Genomic DNA, 21,015 nt, shown 5'->3' on the forward strand with positions numbered 1-21,015 from the left:
CTGTGAGGACATGAATAAGGAGTCCATATGGTATATAGCTGACCCTGGTAATATCTGATTCATTTAGGATTTTGGACAAATCTTGACCAAATCTCAGACACTTCTTTTAGGAATCACAGTTTTGAGAGAAATACTCTTTAAAGTCATAGAGGGCTATTGCAAGAAACTACATAAGATAACATGGGCATAATGTAGTTGTCAAAAACGGATTTTTTTGTCATCTTTTATTTTAAAGGTAAAAAGGTCAGCAGTGGAACGTCACAACTAGGCAACAAAATCTGTTTCCCCATTTGTAATTCGTATTTGAAGGGTAGTTCAAGTGAAAAATCCCTGTCGGAACTATAACTTCCGATAACTTCGGTAGGACATGAACGCAGCATTGCACCAGCAAGTAGGTGGTACTTTCATGGTCATGTCTAGAAGGGATACAGCTTTTGTCAAATTAACGTACAAAGTTTTTATTTTCTTAATTGTAGCTAACCCAATTCTCCTAACCTGCTGCGAAAAGTCAAATTTGACAAAAGCTGCATCCTTTCTAGTCAAGACCGATTAACCTGCTACGAAAAGTCCAATCTTGACAAAAGCTGTATCCCATCTAGTCGAACCTGACTTTGGTATTTGTGTCGGAGTGGATCACGGCCTCGGGTGGGACAGGCGCAACTGACGTCTATACATTTCCTAGTCAGCTTTCCCCCCCTCCTTATATACTTTCAGCAATAGGAACCGGGTTGACAAGTTTGCGGAGGATTTCGAGTATTTGGGTAAATAGCGCCAATTGTTGTGCCACTGAATTACCCGAAATAACAACCAGAAATGGATGAGAAGTGTTTTACGAAGGAGATCGACCTATGGATCGAACAAGTCACCGAATGCAAACAGCTGTCGGAGAGCCAAGTCAAAACTCTGTGCGAAAAGGTATGGTATACGGAAATTAATAACTTTCCATCTCAAAATGTTTGTGTACAGTAACATTCAGCGGGCGATACATGTTGCGGAGCTTGTCTGTCAGCACTTCCTACTTGCCAAGTAGAATACATAATCCTGTCTAGTTTCAAGAGCAGGCATTTATATTTCCATAGCTTACTTTCTCATGTAGTCTACAGTATCTAAACTTCTCGTCAACCTTTCAGAAATAGTAACACACATGGCTTGCACATTATAAAACAATTCGAATGCGGCTTTTCTACGCTTACACTCGCCCCAGACATTCTTAAAATGGCGCCGATTTTGTACATCACATTGAACTTCTCATTCTGCTGAGCTGTAAAACCGGTTTAGCATTTTACTGCAGCAATGTGTATTGTTCATTGGAGACGCCAAACGGTTGCATTCATTCAGTCATATAAACATGCTTGTCCGGAACATCTAAATGACAAACCATAACATGTCTGTTTAGTACTGGCACAATTTGTTGGAAATCCAGTCATACTAGGCCTGGTCTGACCGATATGCTGTCAAAAAAAATTGCAGCCTTTCTATCACCGCAAAGTAGGATAGTCGCCTAGGCTCTACGGCCCACAATGCACTTTAATTAATGCCTATCCATGTGGTGGTTGCAGTGGCTTTAGTCTTGATACCTGACGACAGACTTAAGTAATTTTAACTATTCAAGCTCTGAATATCAGACGCCGTAGGCAGCGCATTATCAAGTAAATTGAAATACATTTGCCAAAATAATAATTATTCCAGGCTTTACAGAAATAAATTACAAAATTCAAAATACTTCATAAGAGAACATGACTTACCACAGAGGATCACTAGCTTCGTAATTTTTTTTATCTGTATATAGTTAAGTCACAAGTGAGTAGGCCTATGCCTAGTTGGAAAGTCCGCAATTTGGGCAGCACGCGTGACAATAGGCCTAAATGATTATTGAGTGGTGGCTGTCAGTGAAAAGCATCTAAAATATGTGTATAGATAATGTGTCTTGAGTATAATTTCAAATGTGAGACAAGGAGGGAGGGGTGGGTGGTGAGGCTCTAGGCACATTGCTCTCCAGAAGCCGCTCAGCTGTCTCCCACCAAATCTTTAGCATTAATTGTTTCATTGTGTTTGTTTGCTTTTTGATTATTTATTTTGTATTAATTTCCCATTACATGTCACCAGTAGTACATTTACCGTTAATCCCCGTCATTTGGTTACATACGTTTGTTAATGCTATTTTCATTCGTATTTAGTTATCATTCTCGGAGTGGAAATGTTGTTTGCAGAGTTCACACTTGTGAGAAACAAGTTAAGGGTTTATTTCATACCACCATTTACGAGTTTTGTAAAAAAAAAATATATATATATATATATATGTTTGGTGCGCTCCATGTGAGCAATGAGCATGTGTCTGGTTTCTTTCGCTGTCTTGTTAATGTTGAGGGAGTGTGCATGCCTAAAGGCGGCTACATGGATTAGGTGGGTGGAGTCGTTTCGTTGCGTTATACACAGAGGAAGTCCAACTTGTATTGTGTATATCCACTACGGGGCTTGGGGAGCCAGAATAGTTTACCAAGCAAGAGGGGTCAAGGCCCTCTTTTTGACTAGCTCGCGATGACATTTGAACTTCTATATCTGGTGTTATGTCTGTTTACAAATGCTAGCTAGCTACATGTCAGGCTAGTCTGGTGTTCTATGCTTTACAACGCTACTTTTTTTTTTTTTTTGCCGCAGAAGCAAACGTGTCTCTCTATGAATTGCAATTGCTGTTGCAAAAAAAAAAGCTTTGGCTGCTCTTACTACTCAGGAGGAGGAAAAAAACCCTGGAGAAAATGGTTAATCCACTGAAAAATACAAGGGGGATGATTGCGAATACACGTTTCTTGTCCAACCTATGCGAAGCATTGACGAGGAAATGCATTTAATACTTTCGATGTCTGTTGCCAGATTTGCCGACTTGTTTCAGCTGCGTGCCCCTCCACCTCACATTTGTTGACCACTCCACACCCACTGGGGACTTGCATCCAGGAGATGTAGACAGCTGGTACAAGGGGACACCAGCTTCCTGGACCCAATAAACATGTCGACATAAAGGGCAACCAGAGTTGCTATAGACAAGCGCAACAACCTCAAGGACTACTTCACACCAGCTGGTCAAGTGTGTTTCCAGGATGCTGCTGTCACGTGTAGCACCCTACAGTGAATGTGGTTTGGAAAACATGTGCACACAAAGTATGTTCTCTTCCTCTGGTGGATGACTGTTTATCATGTGAGCTACGCACTTGGTTTTGCTGTTTTTCTTATTCTCACTTTACAAATCACAGACTACCATAATGGCAGTCACTTTATCCTTGTTGTTTTAGTTTGCCATATATTCTTTGGTGGCTAGACCCTCAAGAGATTTACCTAGCCTTGTGTTGTGTAGAGGACTTTCCTGCTTTGGTACATGAGTGAAAATGAGTGTCCATCTGTAGACAATAAGGACAGACCTCCAAGATATTAACTTCATCTACATAGCTCAGGTACAAAGCAGTACAAGTTTACTGAGTAACTGATTCAGAACAGTAATATTTTATGCCAGAAGTATAAATAACCAGACAATTACATTTCCAGACCTTTTTAGATATTTATTTAGGGAAATAGTTTAATGTAAAACACAGGGGAAAAGTGTGATGAGAGGAAACAATAGAAAAAGTAAACACCAGTAACATGTGAATTACTAAATATAATAAAAAAATGCACCAAATAAAATTAAAATAACACCATCCTAAAGTGTGAAGAAGAAAAGCGAACACCAATTTTTGGGGGCTCACTCGAGCGGACGGAGCACTGATCGATGGTCCAGTGAGAGTACATTGTCTTGTCCCTGACAAACGACCTTGATCAGCAGGAACAGACACCATCCATGGTACCATGCCGTCATAGACGGCCTTTGCTGAACACTGCTGCTGTTTCCTAATGTCATGCACCTGCTGCATAATGTCAGTGTCCAAATGATCCTCCACATTCTTCCTCTTCCGGCCATTGAAGCTGGGTTTGGGAGATGGTGGTTGATGGAGTGCGTAGAGTGTTGGTAAGATGGGCCTGGGCCTTGGGGAGAGGGGCCGGAGAGGTGATGAACCAGGCTGGGGAGATGATGAATTAAGGGGCTACGAACCACCTGTAGATTTGTTCAAATTTCATGATATCTCCCTCCAGCTGCTGTCTTTTGCAAGCTTGTCTGAATACAACCGTATCGAAGGGTTGTAAAGGTTCCCCTGTCTCACCTGTTTGCACAGACGCTCCTCAAAAAGATATAATTGCGCAAAATAAAGTTAAAAAGGAAGCTTGCAAGTAGCAGAACGTCCATCCATCTCTTCTGTGTTTATACCACAAGGGATACCGGAAAATACGCGACGTAGACACAGGGGTGGGACTTCCATTGCAAAACTCACTCAATACTGCCCCTCAGTCTGCAAGGAATGGTATGTCGGGTCTCAATTTCCAGGTAGAAAAAAACTTGAATGACTGAGCGTCTTACAAGGAGCTGCCCCTTTTTGTGACGATAAACAACACTGCAACGCTGCACTGTGTTCCGTCGGCCCTGTTCTGCGTATTGTGTGTAGACCCCTTTTTAGCATGCATAAAGTAGACTGCCTGCCATGCTGCGTGCAAATGTAGGAAAGTGCCCATTTGGGGATGTCTGATTTCTGAACACCACAAATAATAAGCTGAGCCTCTGTCGTTTTTGTAACCACGTGACAATGATTTTTAGAAATGAAAATGTTATTGAAATTAAACTGTTGTGCGAATATGAAAATCATAACTGGATCACAGATCGTTTAGAAATGGTAGGATATGTTCTTAGCTTCCCCAAAAGTGAAGGTCACGCTCAATCCTATGTCAGCTACCCAAGTTTATCAGGCATTGCATTATCTTGGAAAAGGCAGTTCGTAGCCTTTTTTTCTTCTTTGCCATGATCAGAAATTGACGAATAGGCCTACTAACTTGAAATCGCTAATTATAATGTAAATTTAGCCCACTGAGTGAAACTCCGGGACAGCAGTCGTGAGTAGCTTAATTTCATTCCATAGATAGGCTGTTGTCCATTTACTTTGACCTGTCATGTTTTTAGGATATGGTGTGTTTGTTAACATGTTAATTCATATTCACGTTAAAGAACGTTTTTATTGATAAGGCGCCATTTAGGCTATTTGATCGGAAACAGGAATTATGTAAAAAGTGTGGGTCTCATGACATCGTCAAAAATTTGGTTGCCCTGTAGGCTACAGAAAAGGCCACAGAGGCTACATGCTCTTTCTACAGTATGTACATACATACATACATACATACATACATACATACATACATACATACATACATACATAAATACATTTGAAGTCAGAAGTTTACAAACACTTAGGTTGAAGTCATTAAAACTCGTTTTTCAACCACTCTACAAATTTCTTGTTAACAAACTATAGTTTTGGCAAGTCGGATAGGACATCTACTTTGTGCATGGCACAAGTAATTTTTCCAACAATTGTTTACAGACAGATTATTTCACTTATAATTCACTGTATCACAATTCCAGTGGGTCAGAAGTTTACATACACTAAGTTGACTGTGCCTTTAAACAGCTTGGAAAATTCCAGAAAATGATGTAATGGCTTTAGAAGCTTCTGATAGGCTAATTTACATAATTTTACATAAGTCAATTGGAGGTGTACCTGTGGATGTATTTCAAGGCCTACCTTCAAACTCAGTGCCTCTTTGCTTGACCTCATGGGGAAATCAAAAGAAATCAGCCAAGACCTCAGAAAAAACATTGTAGACCTCCAAAAGTCTGGTTCATTGTTGGGAGAAATTTCCAAATGACTGAAAGTGCCACATTCATCTGTACAAACAATAGTATGCAAGTATAAACACCACGGGACCACGCAGCCGTCATACCGCTCAGGAAGGAGACGAGTTCTGTCTCCCAGAGATGAACGTACTTCAGTGCAAATCAATCCCAGAACAACAGCAAAGGACCTTGTGAAGTTGCTGGAGGAAAAGGGTACAAAAGTATCTATACCCACAGTAAAACGAGTCCTATATCGACATAACCTGCTCAGCAAGGAAGAAGCCACTGCTCCAAAACCGCCATTAAAAAAAAGCCAGACTACAGTATGCAACTGCACATGGGGACAAAGATCATACTTTTTGGAGAAATGTCCTGTGGTCTGATGAAACAAATAGAACTGTTTGGCCATAATGACCATCGTTATGTTTGGAGGAAAAAGGGGGAGGCTTGCAAGCCGAAGAACACCATCCCAACCATGAAGCACGGGGGTGGCAGCATCATGTTGTGGGGTTGCTTTGCTGCAAGAGGGACTAGTGCACTTCACAAAATAGATGGCATCATGAGGATTGAAAATTATGTGGATATATTGAAGCAACATCTCAAGACATCAGTCAGGAAGTTAAAGCTTGGTCGCAAATGGGTCTTCCAAATGGACAATGACCCCAAGCATACATCCAAAGTTGTGGCAAAATAGCTTAAGGACAACAAAGTCAAGGTATTGGAGTGGCCATCACGAAGCCCTGACCTCTATCCCATAGAATATTTGTGGGCAGAACTGAAAAAGCATGTGCGAGCAAGGAGGCCTACAAACCTGACTCGGTTACACCAGCTCTGTCAGGAGGAATGACACAATTCACCCAACTTATTGTGGAAGGCTACCCAAAACGTTTGACCCAAGTTAAACAATTTAAAGGCAATGCTACCAAATACTAATTGAATGTATGTAAACTTCTGACCCACTGGGAATGTGATGAAATAAATAAAAACTTAAATAAATCATTCTCGACTATTATTCTGACATTTCACATTCTTAAAATAGTGGTGATCCTAACTGACCTAAAACAGGGAATTTTTACTAGGATTAAATGTCAGGAATTGTGAAAAACTGAGTAAATGTATTTGGCTAAGGTGTATGTAAACTTCCGATTTCAACTGTGCATACATACATACATACATACATACATACAGAGCATTCGGAAAGTATTCAGACCCCTTCCCTTTTCCCACATTTTGTTACGTTACAGCCTTATTCTAAAATGAATTAAATTGACAAACTATCTACACACAATACCCCATAATGACAAAGCAATATGTTATTATTTTTTTTTAAATGTTAGCAAATGTATTTAAAAATAATAATACGGATATATCACATTTAGATAAGTATTCAGACCCTTTACTCAGTACTTTGTTGAAGCATCTTTGGCAGCCATTACAGCCTTGAGTCTTCTTGGGTATGACGCTACAAGCTGGGCATACCTGTCTTTGGGAAGTTTTTCCCCACTTCTCTGCAGATCCTCTCAAGCTCTGTCAAGGTAGCGTCGCTGCACAGCTATCTTCAGGTCTCGCCAGAGTTGTTAGATCGTGTTCAAGTCCGGGCTCTGGCTGGGCCACTCAAGGACTTTCAGAGACTTGTCCTGAAGCCACTCCTGCATTGTCTTGGCTGTGTGCTTAGGGCTGTTGTCCTGTTTCCCTCGATCCAGACTAGTCTCCCAGTACCTGCCACTGAAAAACATCCCCACAGCATGATGCTGCCACCACCATATTTCACTGTAGGGACAGTGCCGGGTTTCCTCCAGACATGATGCTTGGCATTCAGGCCAAAGAGTTCAACCTTGGTTTCATCAGACCGGAGAATCTTGTTTTTGATGTTCTGCCAAAAGGCACCTTAAGGAATCTCGAACTCCAAGTAGTCTGTCATGTGTCTTACTGAGGAGTGACTTCTGTCTGGTCACTCTACCATAAAGGCCTGATTGGTGGAGTGCTGCAGAGATGGTTGTCCTTCTGGAAGTTTCTCCCATCTCCACAGAGGAACTCTGGAACTTTGACAGAGTGACCATCGGGTTCTTGGTCACCTCCCTGACCAAGGCCCTTCTCCCCCGATTGTTCAGTTTGGCCAGGTGGCCAGTTCTAGGAAAAGTCTTTGTAGTTCCAAACTTCATCCATTTAAGAATGATGGAGTCCTCTGTTCTTGGGGACCTTCAATGCTGCAGATATTGTTTGGTGTCCTTCCCCAGATCTGTGCCTCGACACAATCCTGTCTCGAGGCGCCACACATCATTTCTTACGTGTTTCTGTTTTTAATTTTTAATACATCTGCAAAAATGTCTAAACAGTTTTTTTGCTTTGTCATTATGGGGTATTGTGTGTAGATTGATGGATTTATTTAACTTAATCAATTTTAGAATAAGGCTGTAACATAAAAAAATGTGGAAAAAGGGAAGGGTCTGAATTTTCTGACTGAACTTTCTGACTGCACTCCAGGTTACATAATTTGGAGTGTTAGTGGAGCGCCACAGCACTGTCTGTCCTACAGCACCATGGAGAGGTGAACTGAGCATGGACAAGATACATATTTTACGCCCCTGCCTTTAGCAAAGTGGGCACTGAATATCATGGGGCGGCATCAGCGTTCATCTTCGTAGCACATATGCCACTGGGCGAGAAGTTTTCTTTGTTTTTCGGGGCAGAATTATGCGAGGGTTTTATGTGTTGTTGGAGGTGCGTCTTGGCCAGTTTAGTTGGGAAAATGCTGCCCTCTTCAATCTTCCGCTTTAGGCAGCCACCTAATCCTGCCTAATGGGCGGGTTGGCCCTGAACCATACTCTCGAAGAACCTTTTGTAAAACACACACACATGCCTCATCCATCCTAAACTGGAGAACGGTCATGGGATGCGTCCAGAAATGGGTCCGTTAGAAGTTTCCCTTTATCACATCATCAGTACACCATCAACGGTCTGAGCACCTCAATCTTCCTTGATACCCTTTTCACTAGGTTGCTTAAATACTGTCTGTTCTACAACCATGTATCTACTCATGTTCTTGTTTTGTCTTGTTTACAAACAGGTGATTTATTGTCCTGAGATGCCTTAGAGGCCAGGATTACGGTACGGATGGATATGGTACTTGGCTAGAAATGCCCATTGCCAAATATGTAATACTAAGCTACAAGGTGTCGGCGATCACGTTCTATTCGCCTGTGGAGTTCAGTCTCAGTCAAAATCAGGTGGTTAGAAGGAATTCACTCTAATTTGTTTAAAGTAAAGGGGATTTTGTCACTTCATCAAGTCAAACTCTGAGTTGTCAAATGCTTAATCAGCGGTCTCACAAACTCCTGAGCACATAATCGAGCAGGTCCCTCACAGCTCTAAATTGGTAGGGCTAAGCATATTGGTAGTGGTGTGTGTGGTTTGAGAGCACACATTTGCTCAGAGATGTCTGATGCATCCATCCCCTGTGAATTTTGGTAATGTGTTCAGCAGAATGCGCAACGAGTGTAAAAATAGCCGTAGATGTGAATGATTCTGAGTTGCATCACCCCCACATTGTTGCTGGGCTCTGTGACTCAATATAACACTGGTGGAATAGCCTCTGTCTTGGGATACAAATTAAAGAATGGGGGGGAGGGAGAAAAGCAAGCTGTTACATCACAGCAACACACTCATAACACATTGAAAAGCTGTTGTTTTCTTGTATTTAAAACATATTCTTACACCAGGAGACTTCAGTGTTACGATCCCAGAGAAGAAGGAGCTCTGAAACAACAAAACGTCACATGCAAACCAGACTCAAAGACTTTCAGGTAGACGTTTGCTTGTGTATTACTCAGAGCGGTCAACAAGAGAATCAAACTCGGATCACTGGATTCTGAATTACTGATTGCCCCCGTGTGATGGTTAATGTGTTTTGTTCTGAGAACGGTGTTGTGAGTGATTTACATTTACATTTTTAGTCATTTAGCAGACGCTCTTATCCAGAGCGACTTACAGTAGAGTGCATACATTTTATTACATACATTTTATTACATACATTTTTTTATTACATTTTACATACTGAGACAAGGATATCCCTACCGGCCAAACCCTCCCTAACCCGGACGACGCTATGCCAATTGTGCGTCGCCCCACGGACCTCCCGGTTGCGGCCGGCTGCGACAGAGCCTGGGCGCGAACCCAGAGACTGGTGGCGCAGCTAGCACTGCGATGCAGTGCCCTAGACCATTGCGCCACCCGGGAGGTGATGACAGAGTACACTTTCGACACCTTGGAAGGTTAAAGGTAGAGTCAGTTGGTTAAATGTGATCTACTGGTGCAAAGATGGTGACATCCACCATGTTGTTAAGTAGTTTGATTTCACAGAGTCAACATTCTAGGCCAAAGGTTTCTAGCTGACGCTGGACAAGCAGATCTGTAGTAGGTGCGGTTATGAGGGGTGAGCAATTTATGTAACCTGCTAAGTCATCCATTCAATAAACACTGAGTATATAAAACATTAAAAACATCTACTGTTTCCATGACGTAGACTGACCAGAAATGTTCCCTACATTTTTTCTTTCAGCACTGAGCAAATTTCAGGTCTGCTGAGCGTGAACTCGAACATTGTGAAACTTCCAGCGGGCATTTACTGTGAACACTGAGGCTGTACCCCCTTTTAGTTCGTTTTTAACAGTGGCCAAGTAGGCTACTGTGACTGTTTTGATCATAAGGTAGGTCTACCAGAGTGGCCTACCATCAAAACATGGAAATAGCATTTTAACATGGAAATAGCTGTTCTGTCATTCATCCTACAGTAGCAGCCAATGTGTGGTGTTCAATGTGGGCCTACATTCCATGAAACTTAAACATGCTTGACATGAACCTGTTTATCTGACTGAAAATGGTGTTTGATGCAAGAAACCACTTTACAAAATAAAATGCATTATTATTATTATTATTCCCATACCATTATTACAGAGAATCAGACAAATTATGCTACCCTCTGCCTATTGGCTATTTAGCCTTTCTCAAAATACAACACTGCCCCTTTTGGACAAAAAAATGCTATTTACCCGACTCGCTTTTCAAAGATGTCTATAAATGTACCCGTTTTATGCTCTTGTAGGAAGAAATCACTCCCCTATTGCTGACTACAAATTGTCTATAACTGGGCTAACTCCATAAGTAGCAAAGGGTATGAACAAAATTTGCACACGTGGCTACATGCAGCTCTCGCTTTGATCTCGAAACAATCTGCTCACAACCGCTCATGCTGTAAACAGTCCAGTTCAAAGGGACATATCCATGTATGGCAATGGTCTATTTGTATATAGGCCTACTGCAACTCTGATTGGTTATGCTGCACCAGTCTGTGTAGAATACGGGTTGAGTCATACATGTCAACGCAATAGAATCCTACTCTGATGCGTTCTGCCTACAACAAAATCTAATTTCTAGTTCCTTTTGTTTCAGTATGTTTCATTGAAAGTGGCTAATATTGCCTTGATTCAATCACAATTGCAACATTTAAAGGGACATTTTGATAGTGTTAACAAGGAAAACTCTAGAACAGTGGTCAACCTTTTTCAAGTCAAGATCACTTTCTGAGTCGATGCAAGCTGACATATACCGTTTTTTTTAACATGACTCAAAAAACGTAAGCCTATGCAACGTTAACACATTTTAAATGTGTTAATGCAAATAACTGTCGGTATCACGGTTAATTGACTGTTAATTAAACACATTTAGCATCTGCTGGCTTCCACACAGCCTACAAGACATTTTTTTAAAGTCTAATAAATCCATGTAATATAGCCTACCCCTTCACAATAAATCCATTATTTATTTTAGACATGTCTAAAGCATAATATTAAGAAAATGTAGTCTATTTCAGAAGGAAAAAATAGCATACTGAGTTGTCCTGATGTGGATATGCCAAATGGCTGTGGGCTACACTAGTTTATTTAGCAGATAAGATTTGCTTATAATTTCGTGGCATTATTTTATAGTATTAAGAGTACAATTGAGCAAAGCTGAATAAAATCAAAATATTTTATCAACGATTTAAGGGAGTGCGAACATGTGGCTATTCTGTGAGTGGTTAACAAAGAAATAGGTATTCCTATACGCTTAATTTAGAGTTATTAATGTAACTTTAGTTGTTCTACAAACGTTGGGCTATATGTTTTGATTTTTAATACATTGTAAGGCTGCATGATGGGACTGATTTGAAAAAAGTAGCCTGAAGGGCATGAGCTCTGCTTTGTTTTTTGGGCAGACTGTACACACTCAAATAGTCTCATTCACAATTTGACAAGCATGTGATAATGCCTCAAATTTCATGGTGGCATCCCCTTTGTGGCTGTAAATCACCCTAAAAAAAGTCAGTGCCTCTTGTGCCCTTCTCCCTGAGTGTGCTGCGCAATCCGAAGCATCCCACTCACACGGTTTGCCGTCAAACTGCGCGCGTCCTTATCCAATTCCCAGGTGCATATTGAAGATATTGGATAAACTGTCCACATTTACTTTTCGTCAGCCAACAAGATGAATAGGCCAAACAAACAGCAAAAACACTAGCCAATGTCAATCTACTATCCCACATAGTACAAAAGTTTACCTATTCTGTGCGAGAAATAAATATCCCAAACAGTCTGGGACGGTTGTGGGATGCGATAGATCCCAAATCAATACAACCACTAGCATCAAAAAACTTTTTTACACAATGTGGCTGACGCAACAGATCAGAACATTTAGCTTGAAATGTTGATAAACTATTAGACCATTTCTTCACATTATAAGCGCAGATGGTAATAGGTTATAAGTGTGAATGTTCCATTAGCGGAAAACATTATTCTCAAAAGTGACCACAAATGCAATTATGCATGTAATGCTTTAATTATAAAGGTGCATTTTTTTATGGTGAAATGATCTTCCCTAAACTTGAAACTCACCCACTGCTTATGAATGCCAGTTAGGCTCTACACCCCTTGTAAAGTGGATTAATGGGCTTCATTTTAAGAAGTTATTTGGCCAATTTAGTTGTGATACAAACCTTATTAAAACATATAGGCCTATGGGCTAGGCTACATGAGGTGTGCGACTGATTCGATCAATTCGCCAAAAAAAAGGAATTGTTTCTTATGCTGGGCATCATTCACAAGTGATAATATCTAACTCACAAGTGATAGGCTAATATTGTCACCCATCAGACTATTCTTGATTTTAATCTCGTCTTCAAATATACTAAATAAAATGATTTTTTATTTATTTTTTATTTAGAATGGACCATTTATCATGCACTTGTATTGAAACAGGGGCAGCGGGGAAAAATACGTCATCTTTGCACTTAAATAGTGAATGGAGGTCGCTTTTCCCGTGGTCCATTTTCATGCCAGCCAGGTAGGCTATTCTCCTGTTGTAAAAAGACGCAATATGCTTAATATTAGGAAAGTTGAGAATTAAATATAGTAGGCCTAGCCTATAGAAAGCTGATGGTAGCCTCTTTTTAGTAGAGGCCATCACTGTTTTCTCATGCAATTGCATAGCCTATAGAAATGTTGCGCAACTTGAGCTCATGGGATCTCATGAAGTGTTTGATTAGATTTTCGATTACATTTGCATTGATGTCAGAGTGATTTAGAGAGACAATAGAGTGCTGAGTACCAGGAAGTTAGCAAGTTAGGTAGGCTACTAATGACCATCAGCTGCATCAGAGCTTGGGAAAGCCTAATTACCGTGACTAAACGGTCATGTGGAATTTGACTGCCTTCATGGCTCGTGACCGCCGGTTTGGCGGTAATACGGTCACCGCAACAGCCCTATATAGGCCCAATACATTACCGCATTTTGGCTTTGCTTGAATTGACCTGCCAATGCATTGTTCGGGCCATTTTAAACATTTGAGGTAGTCTATATGATCACACCGGTAATAGATCCGTTGTTGTATTACTTGTGAGGCACAGCTGAGTGAGCACAAATTTCAATAATTAGCTTTTTGTTTTTATTTTCCTGGGCTGATGGTGCCTGCATCTGATGGTCATTCTCAGCAGAGGGAGAGAGCAGCAGACTGAGGGTCAGCCTCTCAATAAGGTGTTCCTTATGTTTGGTATACTCAGTGTATATAGACATCCCCAGATCAGTTGGTTCAGGTTACTGATTTAAGAGGATCTATATTCTAGGATTTGTTAACTCTGGTACAAATCATGTTTACCGAGGTTCTGAGTCCCACTAATCTCTCGTAAACGCATGTATCTGATCAAATTACGCAAGACTTTACTTCTGGGTTAACCAAGATTAGAGTCCCATTGACCCACAATTTTCTTCCAGTCTTGGCCCTATCTGACTCTCTTCAATTCCCACTCAAATTAATTCGGAAAAATATCAGATTTGTGTAATACGCATCTAGAATTTGCCTTTTGACTGAATGATTGAATGGCTTTATAGAAACCCCAGCCAGCAGTTGATTGAAAGGCCTGATTCGGCATGGTTGTGAGGGCACGTGGAGCCGGCTTGTTTTGTGGGCAATTGGGTCAAAACTAACCATAGTCCGCTTTCGCCCTGGCCTGGTCACTCTGTTTCTCCTTGGCGTCCATCTGCCAGTGTGGCTCTCTCCCTCTATCTCTCTCCCCCTCGGGGTGCTGCCTGGAGCTGAGATCAAAAGTTATTTCTCATCTTGACCCACAGGCACAAACCCAGTGACACATCCCTGCTCTACTCTCAACATGGGATTTATGTTCTCAAAGCGCCTTACAATCACTTAAACCCTTAGTGTATCAAACACCTGCACTGATGTTTTTTGAGAAAGAGGGAGAGATTGACAACATGTAGCCTTGCATGCAATCACTCGTTCATTAGAGAACAGTAGTGGACTGTTTTCCTCTGTAACACCACCGGCGTTGCGCCCAGCAGGCAGCACTGTTCTTAGAGCTGCCCTACACAGTCCAATGGTTTCTAGGAACTGCTTTGGCATTCAACTAGCTTGCCAAATGTCATTAGTCTATTTATGTCTTGGGAAGATGACAGTTGGGAAGAGAGGGGACTGAAACGTAATGCAATGTAGCCCACAACACAGCCTTATGATGTTTGTGTTTTATGTTTTGTCCAGGCGAAGGAGATTCTGACCAAGGAGTCCAATGTGCAGGAGGTCCGATGTCCAGTCACAGTATGTGGAGATGTCCACGGCCAGTTCCACGACCTAATGGAGCTCTTCAGAATTGGAGGGAAGTCTCCAGACACAAACTACCTGTTCATGGGAGACTACGTGGACCGAGGCTACTACTCTGTAGAAACCGTCACGCTACTTGTAGCACTTAAGGCAAGTTGTTGTAGTTGTACACTGGGGACCAGTTTTCCAGACACAGATGAAGTCTAGTCCTGGAATTAAAAAGCAAACTCAATGAAGAATCTCCATCAAATGTTTTTCACTTCAGGACTAGGCTTAATGTGTCAGGGAAACCGCCCCTGCAAGTTTTGAATTACCTTTCACTTTTTAATTTGACTAATGAGAGAGCTGAATGGTTAGTTATACACGGGGGGCCTTGTGATGCAATGCTGAGAGACACTCGTTTACAGAATGCCCTAGTCTCCATTGAACAGTGCCGTTTTGTAATTCCCTGTATTTTTAACATTTGATCACAGGTTCGGTACCGTGAACGCATCACAATCCTTCGGGGGAACCACGAAAGCAGACAGATCACACAAGTGTACGGCTTCTATGACGAGTGCCTAAGGAAGTATGGCAATGCAAACGTATGGAAATACTTCACAGACCTCTTCGATTACCTTCCCCTCACTGCCTTGGTAGATACTCAGGTAAGAGGTTTCGCATTTTTATTTGATATGTAGTTGAATCTTCTATGGTGCAATTCCACACTAATGGAATTACATTGAGACTAAAATGGTTATTTGTCAAATGTATGCCAAACAAAAAACATTGCTTTCAAAGTTTAACAAACCATACAACTATATGCATAAGGAGTTGTTTGAACAATTTACACACATTTCACAAACACATTTACTGGAAGAACTGTGCAGATACAAAGTTTAGTAACAGAATTACGGTATAATCCCTTTAAAAAAATATATACAATTATGCGACCACATTTTCCAAGAACTCTGTTAAATATCTACTCCGAATTAAGATTCAAAGATGTCTACAGAAAGAATGATATCAGCTATGGCATGACACCATGAGTTTGAAACTACAGTTTGAACTACAGTAAGTGAAGTGGATTTACATCATGGGTCCCTGTTCTGTACTACACAGAAATGCATAGCATAATAGTGGATAGGAATGTCATTCGCTTCATGATGTATACTAAATAGTTACACAAAGATAGAAATATGCAATATCATTCTTTGCATATATGGGCAGGGCTCTATAGTGTGACAAAACATTTTGCTGTGCGACCAGGAGTTGTATTTTGGGAGCACTGTGTGACTATGAAAAAAGCTCTCCCAGAATTGTTGTAATGATAGCGTTTCGCTGTACGGTTGTTTCCGAGGGCTGCAGATTTGTTAGCATCATGGTTGCACCATAACTACAGCGAACACAGTTTGCTTCTTGCCCAACCACGTCAAAAGACCTGACCCATATTACCAGCGCAACATTTTTTTTATCTTCCTACAACGGATCTCCGGGACCGTATTTTACATTCATAAACCATGTCGTGCTCTGTTCTAAAACTACTCGCGTGTCGACGTCGATAACCATTTGTTTACACTTTGTCCAGTCATGTTACCTCGTTGGCTAGCTAGCTAACAACCCGGTAACCTTACCAGTATATCCAAACATTTGAAGGCAGAGAAAGAAAGGAAAAGGGATAGCTTCTTCAGGAGATCAATGAACATAGCAATGACCGATCTCTTGCTGGTTGTCATCACATACTTGACGTTTTTAAAGACAAAGTACCATTTTCAATGTAATCCATCCTCAATAGGAAAATAGTGCTTTTACAAAATGTAAAATCTAATATTCCACAAATGACTTTGTAATTTCAATGACAGGTATTCGTAACATTTTATAATAGACAAATGTATTTACAGTGTTACATATTCGTTTCTAGGCCACAACATGTGCTTCAAAAGTAGCTAGAATTCATATAGGCCCAGTAGAGGCTGTATCTCAATTTTAAAAATCATATTTTTTGCTGCTCCTAAATTTCATGTGGTACTCCTAACTTTTTTAAAGTGCTACCAATGAAAAATATACATGTAGAGCCCTGTATATGGGTATTATTCTACACACTGGCTATTATTCTAATGAGCGCCGTCCCCAAACAAGACCAAATTTGGTTGTTCCAGACCCAAATCTGAACCAATCATGGACGCCTTTGTTTGGGCCAAATCAAGGCCGTACTGGCCCAAAAAAATGACATCTGTGGACATTGAAATCATGTCCATGGACATAGGTTAGGGATGGGCATTTGACATTTTTGGAATGTGAGTACTTGCATGATTTTCTTTTGAGTACTCAAATGAAATAATATATATAATTTAGAACACAAGGGAAGAAATATGTGCACATTTAGAACTATGCCAACACAATGCGACAATGCCTAATTTATCATAGCCTTTACAGATAAATTGCTAAATTGCACCAAATACATTGAGTTTCCAAAACATTAAGGACACCTTCCTAATATTGAGTTGCAACCCCCCTTTCGCCCTCAGAACAGCCTTAATTCGTCGGGGCATGGACTCTACAAGATGTTGAAAGCATTCCACAGGGATGCTGGCCCATGTTGACTCCAATGCTTCCCACAGTTGTTTCAAGTTGGCTAGATGTCCTTTGGGTGGAGGACCATTCTTGATACACACGAGAAACTGTTGAGCATGAATTTCAGCAGCGTAGCAGTTCTTGACACAAACTGGTGCACCTGGCACATACCCCGTTCAAAGGCACTTCAATATTGTATCTTGCCCATTCAACCTTTGAAAGTCACACATACACAATCTCAAATGTCTCAATTGTCTCAAGGCTTTAAAATCCTTCTTTAACCTGTCTCCTTTTCATCTACACTGATTTGAAGTGGATTTAACAAGTGACATCAATAAGAGATCATAGCTTTCAACTGGATTCACCTGGTCAGTCTGTCATGGAAAGAGCAGTTGTCCTTAATGTTTTGTACACTCAGTGTATATTCAGTCAATAAAAAAGCAACTGCCATTTTATGAATTTATTGAAACTGGAATATCACCTTGGTTATATCATATTGTGAAATACAGTCTTCAAAAAGGCAGTAACCTCAGCAGTGACACTTGCTTGTAGAAGCCTATGGCTGTGCGATGGCATAACCTTGCTTTGTAAATATGTGTTTATTAGTTGTCAGGGGTCTTCAACATTGTGTTTTGATGTATTTCTAATACCTTTTTAAGACTTTGTCTGGTAGATGTTTTCTAAGACCTGTTTTATATCCTTTGGACCAGAAATCAAAGCCATTACATTGTTTTAGATGGAAAATGGTTGAAAAATGTATCTGCTTGCATTTTCCAAAGATGTAGACCCTTAGCTTTCATTTGACACCCAGTTTGATATGCTCCTATGAACACGTTGGTGCTCATGGGTCCTTTTACATGGAAATGATCTGTGCTTTACCGCCTGCTGTAAATACATGTTCACTCATGTCTTATGTCTCTGTCAACCTGTTACTCCGAGTCAAAACCAATATTGAAATTCTAGTAACATTTCTGTTTTCTTTCCCTTCAAAGATATTCTGTCTTCACGGGGGCCTGTCACCGTCCATAGACACGTTGGATCACATCCGAGCGCTGGACCGATTGCAGGAAGTTCCACACGAGGTACATGGCTCAACAACCCTGCTTCTGAGCATGCTCTGCTGTCTCATTGGTGCTAGGCAGATAGCTTGTATGCACATGTCTAGGATCAGTTTATTTGCCCCTAACCTCAACCATTAGGTTGAAAAACACAAAAGCTTATTGAGGCAACTTTCCATCCTACTCCATCATATTGGATCCTTATCTTTATCTGTATCTTTATTACTGCTTAAACGCACCTCCTCCTCCAGGGCCCCATGTGTGACCTGCTGTGGTCAGACCCAGATGACCGTGGGGGTTGGGGCATCTCCCCCAGGGGGGCTGGCTACACCTTTGGCCAGGACATATCTGAGACATTCAACCATGCCAACCGCCTTACTCTGGTGTCCAGAGCTCATCAGCTGGTTATGGAGGTAAGCTGTCTGTCGCTGATTCTCCATGCTTGAAATCTCAAAAGGTGACCATGATGTGAAGCGTATGAGTGTGAAACCATTTTGGAATGCATTTCATGTTAGCCCCCTCATTCAGGTTGTTGAATATGTCAAATGTTGCGTCTGTATGCATGTCTCAGGTTTCTGCATTCACTACTAATTCGCTGCTTTCCTGTTTTCTTCTAACAGGGTTATAACTGGTGCCACGAGCGAAACGTGGTAACAATATTCAGTGCACCAAATTACTGTTACCGTTGTGGTAACCAGGCAGCTATCATGGAACTCGACGACACCCTGAAATACTCCTTGTAAGCATATTGATTACCATTCCATACATGACCAACCCTGAGAAGTGTTTCCTCCTTCATTTGATGAACTACCATCAAGGGACTCTTATTTCTGGAGGATGATGAATTAAATAACATTTTATTTGTCACATGCTTCGTAAACAACAGGTGTAGACTAACAGTGAAATGCTTACTGGGGCGGCAGGTAGCCTAGTGGTTAGAGCGTTGGACTAGTAGCCGAAAGGTTGCAAGATCGAATCCCCGAGCTGACAAGGTGAAAACATGTCATTCTGTCACTGAACAAGGTAGTTAACCCACTGTTCCTAGGCCGTCATTGAAAATAAGAATTTGTTCTTAACTGACTTGCTTAGTTAAATAAAGGTAAAATATTTTTTTTTATTAAACAGGCCCTTCCCAACAATGCAGAGAGAAATAATAGACAAGTAAAATGCGTAGTAATAAATACACAATGAGTAGTGAGTGAGAGAGAACTGTATATGTAATGATGTTCCATCAACTCTCAACAGGATTGTTGATGAAAAACAAGATGTGTGATATGTGTTATTCTTTTCCAGCCTGCAGTTTGACCCGGCGCCTCGTAGAGGGGAACCTCATGTCACCCGTCGCACCCCAGACTACTTCCTGTAAAAGCTCTGTCCAGTATTGCCATGATTTATGAAAGTACCTTTAGCATCCAACACAATGGGAGGGAGGGGGGGGGGGGGGGGGGAACACGGCAAAACATCAATGTACATAATTGTATTCACACAAAATGCTATTTAAACATTCAGAAAATATCTGTGTACATGGACCAAAAGGTGCGTGCCATGTATTCATTATGAAATGCTGAAGAGTATAATGTCCAAGATCACAACCCCAATTCCTTACTCCACTAGCTCTACTCGGTCTTAAATCTCAAGGTGAGCGCGGCAACCGAGTTTTGTAAATTGAAACGTTTTCAATCCACTGTATCGTGGCTTATTTTGTGAGTCCCCACATTTTCAGATGTAAAAAAATCACTGTTTGCACTTTTTTTTTTTTACTTTCTAAGAACATTTTAACATAAGTCAGAAGTTGGCTGTTTCATTCTACAGAATGTTTTATTTTAGATTCTGTCAGCAGCTTTTTGATGGGTTAATCTCTCCGGTATACATTTGAGGACAAACTTGCTTAAACAGATGCCCATTCAATTGTGTATGGCAGACCGATTTGAAAAATTACCATTGTATAAATGGTCACACACTCACTACTCATGATTATTTAGTTTCTGTATTGAAGGATCCAGTTCAATAATAAAGATGAAAGTTGCTCCTTGACTTGTGCGATGTGTTGGTTTATTCACTTGACTTTGCGTCATCTGACACTACTGATGGACTTTTAACCAAGGCTAATGATTATGTACAGTGCCTTCGGAAAGTATTCAGACCCCTTGACTTTTTCCACATTTTGTTACAACCTTATTCTAAAATTGATTAAATAAACAAATTTCCTCAATCTACACACAATATCCCATAATGAGAAAGCAAAAACGGATTATACATTTTTGCAAATAATGAAATATTACATAAGTATTCAGACCCTCAATTCAGCTCAGGTGCATCCTGTTTCCACTGATCATCCTTGAGATGTTTCTACTACTTGATTGGAGTCCACCTGTGGTAAATTCAATTGACTGGACATGATATGGAAAGGCACACACCTGTCTATATAAGGTGCCACAGTTGACAGTGCATGTCAGAGCAAAAACCAAGCCATGAAGTCGACGAAATTATCCGTAGAGTGCCGAGACCCCACATTG

The 21,015-nt window shown here is 40.9% G+C and overlaps 1 protein-coding gene across 1 annotated transcript; it reads left to right on the plus strand.

Annotated features, from left to right (window-relative positions):
- Positions 1–599: 599 nt before the first annotated feature.
- On the plus strand, positions 600–20,533 carry LOC120031974 (serine/threonine-protein phosphatase 2A catalytic subunit alpha isoform-like). Its single transcript, XM_038977868.1, has 7 exons — positions 600–915; positions 14,829–15,038; positions 15,362–15,535; positions 18,434–18,523; positions 18,751–18,912; positions 19,120–19,238; positions 19,793–20,533. Exons 1-7 carry the CDS (start codon positions 814–816, stop codon positions 19,863–19,865), a joined length of 930 nt encoding a protein of 309 aa, XP_038833796.1. The 5' UTR covers positions 600–813; the 3' UTR covers positions 19,866–20,533.
- The last annotated feature ends 482 nt before the right edge of the window (positions 20,534–21,015 follow it).

Source organism: Salvelinus namaycush, chromosome 3 (assembly GCF_016432855.1).
Source record: "Salvelinus namaycush isolate Seneca chromosome 3, SaNama_1.0, whole genome shotgun sequence".
In the NCBI taxonomy this organism is placed as follows: domain Eukaryota; kingdom Metazoa; phylum Chordata; class Actinopteri; order Salmoniformes; family Salmonidae; genus Salvelinus; species Salvelinus namaycush.